The sequence below is a fragment of the Crocodylus siamensis genome, chromosome 12, assembly GCF_052110815.1.
Source record: "Crocodylus siamensis isolate JL-2025a chromosome 12, ASM5211081v1, whole genome shotgun sequence".
In the NCBI taxonomy this organism is placed as follows: Eukaryota; Metazoa; Chordata; order Crocodylia; family Crocodylidae; genus Crocodylus; species Crocodylus siamensis.
Genome location: NC_143406.1, coordinates 49,911,683 through 49,922,206, shown reverse-complemented (window position 1 = coordinate 49,922,206; position 10,524 = coordinate 49,911,683). Strand labels below are relative to the sequence as shown.

General features: G+C 64.0%; 2 protein-coding genes across 2 annotated transcripts; both read right to left on the bottom strand.

The window, feature by feature from the left end:
• Window positions 1–170: 170 nt before the first annotated feature.
• On the bottom strand, window positions 171–6,290 carry PLK1 (polo like kinase 1). The gene is made up of 10 exons (XM_090024381.1): window positions 5,757–6,290; window positions 5,480–5,648; window positions 5,085–5,229; window positions 4,761–4,854; window positions 4,293–4,512; window positions 3,341–3,499; window positions 3,062–3,139; window positions 2,352–2,506; window positions 1,482–1,664; window positions 171–813 (listed from the first exon to the last, which is right to left on the bottom strand). Exons 1-10 carry the CDS (start codon window positions 6,147–6,149, stop codon window positions 607–609), a joined length of 1,803 nt encoding a protein of 600 aa, XP_089880507.1. The 5' UTR covers window positions 6,150–6,290; the 3' UTR covers window positions 171–606.
• Window positions 6,291–6,439: 149 nt separating this feature from the next.
• Window positions 6,440–8,154, bottom strand: LOC149855179 (ras-related protein Rap-2a-like). The gene has a single exon (XM_090024384.1). The coding sequence runs from the start codon at window positions 8,128–8,130 to the stop codon at window positions 7,555–7,557; it is 576 nt and encodes a 191-aa protein (XP_089880510.1). The 5' UTR covers window positions 8,131–8,154; the 3' UTR covers window positions 6,440–7,554.
• Between the last annotated feature and the right edge of the window lie 2,370 nt (window positions 8,155–10,524).

The following is a 10,524-nucleotide window of genomic DNA, read 5'->3' as shown; positions in this document are numbered from 1 at the left end:
AGCAGGGAACTAAGGCCGCTCTGCTTCCATGAACCCGTTACCTTGCAAAGCAGCCTCAGCCGTGCAGGGCTGCAGGATACTTCTGCCCTGGGCTACAAGTCAGGGTCCCCACCAGCAGCCCTGCCAGGCAGGGGGACTAGACGCAAGGCAGGAGCAGGAGAGAACGGGGCTGCAACAAAACAATTTTTAATCGAGACATCATATACAAAAGTAGTTTAATGGGAAGCAGACTAGCTCCAACGTTAAAAAGCCGATTGCTTCGCTCGGACCCTGCCCGTGCGCGCCTTGAACACCCAACAGGCACCGGGGGGGGAAGGGAAGCCCAGAAACAAAATAAATTACATGATGCCTCCGCCCTGCCCTCTGCACGGGGCGGGGAAGGAGCAGGCTGCTGTCGGAGAGTACAGCAGTCGGGGTTGCAAGTTAGGAAGAACAAGACATTTAATAGAAACCGACTGGCTGGCGGGGAGCAGAGCCGAACTGTTGGGTAGTTACGGAGCCCCGAGCTGCTGGCTCCCACCCCTGTAGTCTGGCTGCCGGAGCAAAGTCCCACCCCCCTCAGAGGCCTTGGTGTTGGCCCAGATGTGGAGTCCACAGCGTGAGGCCCTAAGCGCAAGTCTTTGTGCGGGTCGAGCCCGATTTGGAAGTGAGGAGCTTCTCCACCATGGTGCGGGCGTAGCGCAGCCGGCTGGCCAACTCCTTGCAGCAGCCGTGCTCCTCGATCAGGCTGAGCTTGTAGGTGCGGAAGTCCCGCTTCTCATCGATGTAGGCGACGGCTGCCATCAAGGGGCACAGAATGATCTTGGTGTGGTCCTGCGGAGGGAGAAACCAGGCTGAGCTGAACCAAGTGTGGGGGGCTCCTGAGGGGCAGTCCCAGGGCACGTACCCCTCTCCCCCCAAGGGTGTTCAGCCCCAGCCTACGAAGCCGAGTCAAGCAGCCTGCATGGCTTCTGGCGACTCCAAGGAATTTGGCAGTGGGGGAGTGGGCAGCATTAGTCACTGCTCCGCCGCTGCCAGGTTTCCAGACCTGGGGGGAGCCTGCATGCTAAAGGTAAAACACGCGGGGCCCAATCCAGACACACCAACCCTGTGCAGGATCTGGCCTATGGAGCAGCCCCACGCTGCTCATCCAGCCCATGGGGCCAAAAGGCCGAGCCCCGCTGGCTGAGCAGGCCACCACTCCCTCCCAAGGGAACAAGGCATCAATGCAGAGCTGCTGTTGCAGCATTTCAGCAAGTTGGAAGTAAGGAGAGAGAGAGGCCACGGTGGTAGTCGGCTCTGGGCAGCATCGCAGCTGCTCAAGCTGTAGTGAGTGAAGAGACGCTCCCATGGCAAGGCAGCACACCGTGCCGGACGGACAGGCAGGGAGGCTCAGGGGCTGGCCTGAGTTTTTAGTCACCTGCTGCTGCTATGTGCAGGAGAGAGTAACACCCTGTCTCCGGCAGCTCAGGATCTCACATGCACAGGTGCCATGGCCTCACCTGGAAGAAGTTGATCTGCACGGTGCCGTTGCTCAGGTGCAGGATGATGGCGCTGCGGGTCCGGAACCAGGCGCGCAGGTAGGGCAAGCGAGCGAGCTCGTCTCCCTCGCGGGGCGTGATGTTTGCCCCAGCCTTCAGCAGGTGCTCGCTCATGTAGTTCCGGAAGTATTTCAGCAGTGTTATCTACAGCAGGGACGAGAGCTCTGTGAGCCAGGGGCACGAATGCAAGGGGAGGCATGGTGCCAGGACAGAGGCTGCTTCCAGCCTCTTGGCCACTGTTCCTTTTACCTTGGCAGCAAGACTGCAAAGGGTCAAGGGCCCACAGAGAAGGGAAGAACCAGCCCAAGCTGCCTGGCTACTGCAGCAGCCTGCATGCAATGGCCCCTGGGACAAGGCAGGACCGGTCAGTTGTACTCGGGAGTCCTGGATTCATAACTTTACACTTTGGCATGGGCAGGTCCCGGCACAGCTGAAAAGAGCCTCCAGTGTCAGAAGGTCCATAAAACCCCAAGGGCACCGGGTCTGACTGAGTGGGACCCAAGCTGCTGCCAGGAGCCAGGAGTGCACAGGCATAGCACATCTAGGCTCTGCCCTGTGCAGCCTGGCTGGTTCCTGAAGCACTCTTGCAGCACTAAAAAAGAATCTGCTCAATATAGACCTCCAATGGAGGAGCCACGTGGGTACGGGCATCATCTTTCCAGGTGACAGTCAGAGGCTGATGGAGCCAAAGTGGCAGGAGGTCTTGGCTGGGGCAGGGCTCTTCACGTTAACGTGGGGGTCACCGCAGCAAGGGTAGAAGGGAAGCCACAGTTAGCAGGGGGCTGGTTCCCCGCTCCTGCCGCTAGACCCACGTCTCCAAAAGGAACTCACCTTCTTGGTCAATGCGGATGGATAGGATCTCACAGTGAAGTAGGACTCGGAGCTGTTCTGCTCGATGTACTGCAGGCTGTCCCCATCGTTGTACATGATGAGGCGGGTGGAGTCATTGAAGAGGACCCCGACGCTGTTGTCGCACAGCTGGTAGCCTGGGTTGAGGAGGGAGCATGAGAACTCCAGACACAGCATTGCGAGCGAAGCCAGAGGCCCATTCGTGCCTGGAGAGGGGCCCCATCACCGCACCCTCCTGGCCAAGCCACTTGGCCGTGGGTTCCTGCTTTGTAAGGGGCCTGGGAGGGAAGTCCTGCTGCAGGGTCTCCATCAAGCAGCCAGAGATGACAACAGCAAGCATGTCTTCACCCCCCCAGCCTGTGCAGAAGATGCCCCAGCTACCCCTGCACTCTACCCCATGCTGGCTGCAAGGCAATGCGAGCTGCATGCAGCCATCAGATCCTGCACGCTCCAGGCTGGAAGAAGGGTCTGGCGCTAGGTCGTGACTCCTTCCACTTGCTGTGGATTTTCCCCCTGTACTCAGTGGTACCAGCACCCAGGCATGACACGTTACACAGCTACAGCCTGAGAGCTAGCAACTCCTGCCACGTAACTTGTGGCTGCCCTTGGCAGACTCCCACATAAGTCTCGCATCCCTCGAGGGCATCCCCCCTCCACCAGGGAGCTGAGGAGAACACCAAGGAGCCACTTACCTAATCCATACTTATCCGAGTAGTCCACCCATTTGCTAACCCAGAAAATGGGAATGCAGGCGGGATCCTCGGCCTCCTCTGCAAGAGACGCAACGTGTAAGATAAAGGCATTTGCTGAAACCCCCATGGCAGCCAGCCTCGGGGTTTGACATTCAGACAGCCCCTGTGCAGCTCAGCCAGGCTCCTTGAAGGTCTGGATCAGGACCACGAGTCAACGGGGAAGATTATACAAGGACACCACCGCATCTCAACGCCCCCCTTCACCTCCCTCGGGCTCACCTTGTCTCACTAACACCCTCTCCGAGGGCTTGGCTGCATTAACTGTAGTCAGCTGCTGCAACATGTCGGCAAGGTGGCAGTCGACAGCATCTCCCAGCTCCCGCGGCATCGCTTCTTCTTCCTTTTCAGGCACCTTCTCCAGCGCAGGGCTGTCTAGTCCTGAGCCGGGGGAGAAGGGCAGGCCAAGCTGCATTAGTAGTGTGAAGGCTGGAGACGGCAGGTGGAGAAGTCCACGCGATTGTGCATCAGCGAGCCCCTCCCACCATGAGGCTGGAACCAGACGTCTCCTGCAGAACGGACAGTCCTGCCCCTCACCATCCTGGCCAAGCGCAATGCCTGCTCCCCAGAGCCACGTTTACCGCAACTCAAGCTGAGGAGGGTCCTCATGAAAACCCAGGCCTTGCGAAGGGCAGAGTCGCATCCTGCTAGCAATGGCTGGGAAAGACTGGCTAGTTCCTTGGTGGAAGGGAAGCTCGTGTCTCCCCTTTGGGCAACGGGCGCTGGGCAGCCCCTCCCTTGCGTTCCAGACGTGGAGACACGAGGATCCAGTGCTGCCACCACTGACCCAGCGAGGCTATGAGAGCTGCCAGTTGCATCAAAACAACCAGGCATCGGTACTGCCAGGAGCCAGGGCAGAGCAGAGGGCTGCTCCTGGGCTGCCCCGTGCTGTCAGGGTGCCACGGGCCAGGGCGAGCCCCTCTCGGTACCGTCTGACAAGAGCTTGAGGAGCTGAGCTCTCCACTAAGGGGTCAGTTATTGCTCCTGCGGAGGGAAGGGCAGCACCAGACTGCCAGGATGCCCAGACCTCCATGCAAGCTCATTAGTGGTTCTGGCGGTCAGCTGGAGCTTGCTCTTAATCCTGGACAGACACCATTTGCCCCGCACTGTAATCCAGGCCTCTCCTGGCATTTCTAGGCCCCGAACACCCCCTCCGTTGCCATGCAGGCCCCACCTTTGTTGAGTGCTGTAAGGGGCTTCCGCCCGTTTGCGTCGAGGGCAGTGGGAGCGATGGAAAACCTCGGCGGGACAGTGAGACAGGTGGTGGGCAGGCGGGCGGGAATGTAACCCGACGTGAAGAACTCGTCGTTCAGCAACTCGTCAATGGTGGGGCGGGTGGCAGGATCCGACCTCAGCATCTTCTGGATGAGGCTAGCAGCTACTGGGTTGATGTGCTGAAAGAGGAGACGGACCGTTTGGAGCTGGAAGGGACCGGTGTGCTTCTGTGCTAGCAGAAGGGCCAAACCCCCCCAACACGCAGGACTTTCCTGCTCCAAACAGAGCCGTCGAGCCCGGAGGAGCTGAGGATGGCAAGATATAGCTAGCTCTCCTGTGATGGACTTGGCTGGTGGACAGCGGTGGAGGAGCCAGAGACCCAGGGCCCCTCCCAGGAGCGTGCGCAGGGTGCACGGGTCCAACCTACCTTTGGGATGGTGTACTCGTTCTTCTTGATACGGATGTACGTCTCTTTTAGGCAGGAGGTTTCAAACGGCGGCTTCCCCACTAGCAGGGTGTACCTGCATGCGGAGGAGAGAGCGGCCTGTCACGGGTTCACGCGAGCAAGTTCAGGAGGTTGCGAAGCACTGAACAGGCTCCCCGGGAGTCGCCGTCCTCGGGCGTGTTTAAGACCCAGGTCGACAAAGCCCTGGCTGGGAGGATGTAGTTGGGGCTGGTCCTGCCTGGAGCAGGGGGTTGGACCACACGTGGCCTCCCGAGGTCCCTTCCCCCCATGATCCCATGAACTCACATGATGCAGCCGATGGACCAGATGTCGACTTCAAAGCTGTGCCCCTTCTTGCCCAGCACTTCGGGTGCGATGTAGTTCGGTGTCCCACACAGGGTCTTCTTGCGCTCCCCGTCGTACTCTACCCTGGTCGCCAGCCCAAAGTCACCTGAAAGATTCAGACAAGAGAATTTGCTTGCAGGGGCTTAACTTCAGGCTCCACTGTCGCCTGTGGATGTCGAGGGCCACAGCGTGCCCTGCTGAGCCCCCTGCGTGGGCTGCAGCAACACCCTCCCAAGCCCCCTCTCAAGTGCCTGGAAGAGCTTGCTCCTGGATTCACCCCGCTCCCACGCCTGTGTAGGGACCCGGGGAGGGACGGCAGGGCTCCCACAGCTCCAGGAAGAACCCACGCCCCGTACCTATTTTCACCTCCATGTCATCGTTGAGGAACAGGTTGCCCAACTTGAGGTCGCGGTGAATCACGCGGTTGCCGTGCAGGTACTGGCAGCCCAGGATGGTTTGCCGCAGGTAGTACCGCGCCTCGGGCTCCGTCAGCGCCTTCCGCCGCTTGTGCAGCTCCAGCAGCGACTGGGCCAGGGGGAGGAGCGGAGGGTGGTGAGCGCCGGCCGCCGCCCGCCCGCCCGCCCGCAAGCCGCCCGCCCGCCCGCCCTCGCCCGCGCCCGCGCCCGCGCTGACCCGGCGGCGGCAGAGCTCGAGCACGACGAAGACGAAGTCGCTGTCCTCGAAGAAGCCCTGGAAGCCGACGACGTGGCGGTGCGCCAGGCTGCGGTGGATGGCGATCTCCATGGACATCTTCTCCTTCTGGTGCGGCTTGGCCAGCAGCGCCTTGGGCACGATCTTGCCCGCGAACACCTCCTTGCTCTCCAGCTCCGTGATCTCGTAGCACTTGGCGAAGCCGCCCTTGCCCAGGAAGCGCCCGCGCACGTAGCTGCGCCGCGACCGCGGGTCGGCCAGCACCTTCGGGATCTCCTTGGCGCCGGCGGCCGCGGGCCCCCCGGCCGCCGCCGCCGCCTTCCCCGGCTCCGCCGCGCCCGGCGGCCGCGCCCCCTTGGCGGGCGCCGCGCTCATGCTGCCGCCGCCGCCGCTGCTGCTGCTGCTGCTCCCGGCCCGCCGCCCGCCGCCCGCCGCCCGCTTGCCCGCTGCCCCTGGTCCCGGTCCCGGCCCCGGCGCCGATTTGAAACCCGGGACCGGAGCGTTACGAGCCCGCGCGCACCGATTGGCTGCTACGATTTAAAATCCAAGCCGCCCGCCGCAAGGCACCATGGGAGCGCCTCGCCTCGCCCCGCCCCTTTTTAAAGAGACAGGCGCGGCCGTGCGCGCCCGCCCCGCGGGCACTGCTCCCGTGATTTGCTCTCGGGCCCGGGGGGGGGCCAACGAGGCTGCGGCCCCGGGCCACGTCTATTCCCAGTCCCTTTTTCAAAACGAATCTAAACGATGAAAGGCGCGTCCTCAAGAGAGAGACTTTCATCAGCTGTGCCTACGGGAAGTTATGGCTGGGAGCGAGCTCAGGGGGCCACATCCAGCCCAGCCCCAGCTCCATCGTCCCAGCCGGGGCTTTGTCCAGCCGGGGCTTAAAGACGACGGAGACCCCACCACCTCCGGGGGTGAGCCGCTCCAGTGCTTCACCACCCTCCTAGCGAAAAAGCCTTTTCCTAATATCCAGCCTCAACTTCCCTTGCTGGAGCCCGAGCCCACTGCTCCTTGTCCTGTCATCTGCCCCCGCTGAGACCAGCCCAGCTCCGTCCTCTGTGCAGCCCCCCGGCAGGGAGGTGACGGCTGCTGTTCAGTCCCCCTCGGTCCTCTCTTCTGCAGACTCAGCCAGCCCAGCTCCCTCAGCCTCTCCTTAAAAGCCATAATTAACATGTAAAATAATATCACGCATCAGGTACAGAGTCCTAAACGAAGGCCAGACGAGGGTGGGATTATGGGGCAAAGCACTTGTTGGGCCACCCCAGCCTTCCTTCCCATCCGTGCCCCCGGGGCACTGTCCCAAAGACCCTGAGCACAGCCCTGCCCTGCCCCCTGCCAGCCCCACACCTAGAACTAAATCCAGTGGACTGGAGAGAGAAGGGGTTTGGGGCTGGGCCCCCCCGCAGTGCCGCTCGCCTGCCAGGCCCGCCGCCCGCCCGCTCTCCGCTGGGAAAGAGCGAGCTGCTCTTGGGCGCGGGTTAGCGCTGAAGAAGGAACCAGCAGCGACGCCGGCAATAGGCGGGCACGCTCAGCCTCCCGCCGGGGCCGGGGCCGGGGCCGGGAGAGCGGCTCTGCCCGCGCCGCTGCCTGTTTTTGGCTGGAAGAGCGACAGCCCCGGCCGGGTGCGCGGGCAGCGGTGCCCCGTGATGCGGGGAGCCCCGCACGGAGAGGCGCCCCGCAGGCAGGTCTCAGTGCAACACTTTATTCCCGAGCCCCGCCGCCCGCTCGCGAGTCCGAGTCCGAGTCCGAGTCCGAGTCCGAGCGCCGTGCCGGGCAGCCCGCGCTAGCAGACGGCGCAGCCGCGGCCCCGGGGCGGCGCGGGCGCGGGCGCGGGCGGCGGCGCGTGGCGCAGCAGCTCCCGCAGCAGCGCGGGCAGCCCGTGGCCCAGGCGCGCCGAGGCCCGCACGTGCGCCCAGCCCCAGTCGCGCTGCACGGCGGCGGCCAGCGCCTCGCCCGCCGCCGCCGCCTCCGCGTCGCTCTTGTTGGCCACGACGACGACGGGCGCCGCGCCCCGCCGCGCCGCCAGCAGCTCGTCCCGCAGCCGCCGCACCTCGCCGAAGCTGCCGGGCTCGCGCAGCGAGTAGACCAGCACGAAGGCGTCGGCGCGGCGCAGGCAGAGGCGCCGCATGGCCGGGAAGCTGTAGCTGCCGCTCGTGTCCAGGATCTCGAGGCGCAGCCGCCGGCCCGGCTCCGGCTCCAGCTCCAGCACGTGCAGCTCCTCCACCGTGCGCCGGTGCCGCGCCTCGAAGGAGCCGCGCAGCAGCCGCCGCACCAGCGCCGTCTTGCCCACGCCCGCCGCGCCCAGCACGGCCAGCCGCACGCTCCCCGCCGCCGCCTGCGTCCCGCGGGCCGGCCCCATCGCCCGCCCGGCCCCGCCGCCGCCGCCGCCGCCGCCGCTTTATCCCCGCGCCCCGCCCCGCCCCGCCCCGCCCCGCCCCGCGAGCGCGCCCGCTGCCCCTGCCGCGGGTCCCTGGTGCGGGGCAGCCCCCGGCTCCTTTCCCTCTCTTCGTCCCTCCCAACCTCCCGCAGACCCCGCCCGGGGAGGGGGCCTGTGTGTCGCGGTCGGCGGCCGTGTGACCGCACTGCCCCGGGGCCCACGCCGTCCCGCCTCGGCACCCGGCACCGCGGGAACCGTCTGCGAAGGGGTTCCTCATCCGCCTCCCGGCTCGGTGTTACCGGCGGTTCGTTAGACGGCTAAAAGCTTAAAAGCATAAAAGTGTAAAAAAGCTACAAGCCTAAAACCCCCACGGGGGCCCTGGCCGCAGCCCGGAGAGAGCAGCCAAGGGCCGGGGCTGGAGAGGAGGCGAGCAGGCGCTGGGGTGGAGAAGGCTGAGGAAGGACGGTCTAGAGGAGGCCGGAGAGGGCAGCAAAGCAAATCTCCTCCCCGCGTGATGCCGCTGGCTGCCCTGGCTCGTGTGCCCTTGCCCAGCCCTCACCCGGGGGCCCAGACGGCGCAGCCCTTGCCGACAGGCTGCTCCAGCCCCGCTCAGCCTGCCCCGGGTGTGCAGCACACAGGCAGGTGGGCTACTTTCTCTCTCCCTGCTTGGGGCTATTTATTCCCCCTCCCTACAGGAATGACACCCCAGCTGTGGGCTGCGTGCTGCGCCCTGGCGGGTCTGCCACGGGAGCGGGGTCCTGCTGACACGGGGCTGGGCCAGGCTCTTGCTGGCATTTCTCCTGCTCTGAAGACCAAGTGAGTCAGCTTGCTGTCATAGATTTCAGACGTTCAGGCTAGGAGGGGCCTGGGAAGATGGAGTCCAGCCCCCGCCCCAGGGGCAGGAAGCCAGCTGGGGTCATAGCAAGTTAGACACCCAAATGTCTCTTGGAAGTGTTCAAAGTGGGTGCCGGTGGCAGGCTATTCCAGGCCTCGGGGCTCGGACAGCGAAGAGGTTCTTCCTGAAATGGTCACGGGAGTTTGTGACCGTTCGACCTCGTCGCCCCTCGGGGCGCTCTGGTGTCTGGCTCAGGGGTGACGTGTCCCCAGTGGGTGCAAGAAACGCGTGTTTGTGAGCAAGACGCTTTACTGGCAGCCCTGGTGTGCCACCTCCCTGGGGAAGGAGAAGCCCTGGTTGTTGCACCCCTTCCGCCAGCAAAGGGCTGGCCCGGGTGGGGCAGGGTCCTGACTGGCGGGGCCGGGGGTGGTCCTGTAGCCCCGCCAGGGACAGGGTCCCTGGAGCTCACCTGGCCCCGCCACCTCCTTTGTTTTGAACAGTTTCTCAGGCTACTCATTCGGCTTTTCAGGCCACTTCACAGGTCTGGGGAAAGCCAAGCACGGGGCGCGTTGGCTCCCAGGGCAGCTGCGGCCTTTGCAGGTTGCTCACCCCAGGAACCATCTCGCCTGTGTTTTGGACCTGTTGGCCCGACGCCCTGGGCACAAGTGTTTTGCTTGGGCAGCCCAGAAAAAGCCTTGCGGTGTTTAACAAGAGGGTGAGGCAGCTGTGTTGCAGTTTGTTCAGGGCAGCCCTGGCACTCGTTCAGGGTATTTTCTGCCTTTGGATCATTTGCATCTGAGCATTTACCTATAACCCAGTTTCCAGAGAACCAGGGAGTGACTGGGGCGCACCGTTCCCCCCTGGAGGGCCCCCACACAGGACACGAAGCACCTGCCCTGGTTCAAGCACTGCCCTCTCTCCGCTTCCCTTCCCGGGAACAGCCTGGGCTCCTTCCCTTCTGTGCCGAGGGCTGTCAGCACGGGTCCCTCATTTCCACGCTGTGGAGGTGACGTGGTGGTCAAAGCCCAGCACCTGTCTGCGCAGCCGGCGGGATGGTGTGGGAGCTTGGTACGAGGCGAAAGCAGGTGTGGATGAGTCCTGCAAGGGCCTGGCTGCCTTCTTCACCTGTACAGTCCGTGGCTCTTGCCCCTGCCCCTGCCCCTGCCCCTGCCCGCCCGGCCTGGTTGTGTGGGAGGGAACGAGAAGGCGAACCTGTTCTCGCACCGTGCCCGAGGAGAGCTGGCCTTGGCGTGGGGATGGGCTGCGAACGGACCCGTGACACAACGTGCAGGATGAGTTGAGCGGAAACGTGGACGGGGCCGCGTCCTCCAAGGTCTCGTGGTAGCTCCGTCCCTCTCTGCCTCTGGTCCCTGAGAGCGGTTGAAGGTCGGTTTTTATTTAGACCAGCGCAGAAGAGGCGAGGGAGAGACCTCGGAAGGGCAGCAAGAAGGAAGTGTTTGGGGTCAGGAGGAGTTTTCCCCTGTGGTCAGACTGGTACAGACGTGGCCCTCCTCGGCAGTGGGGGCGCGGCCCAGCCCTGG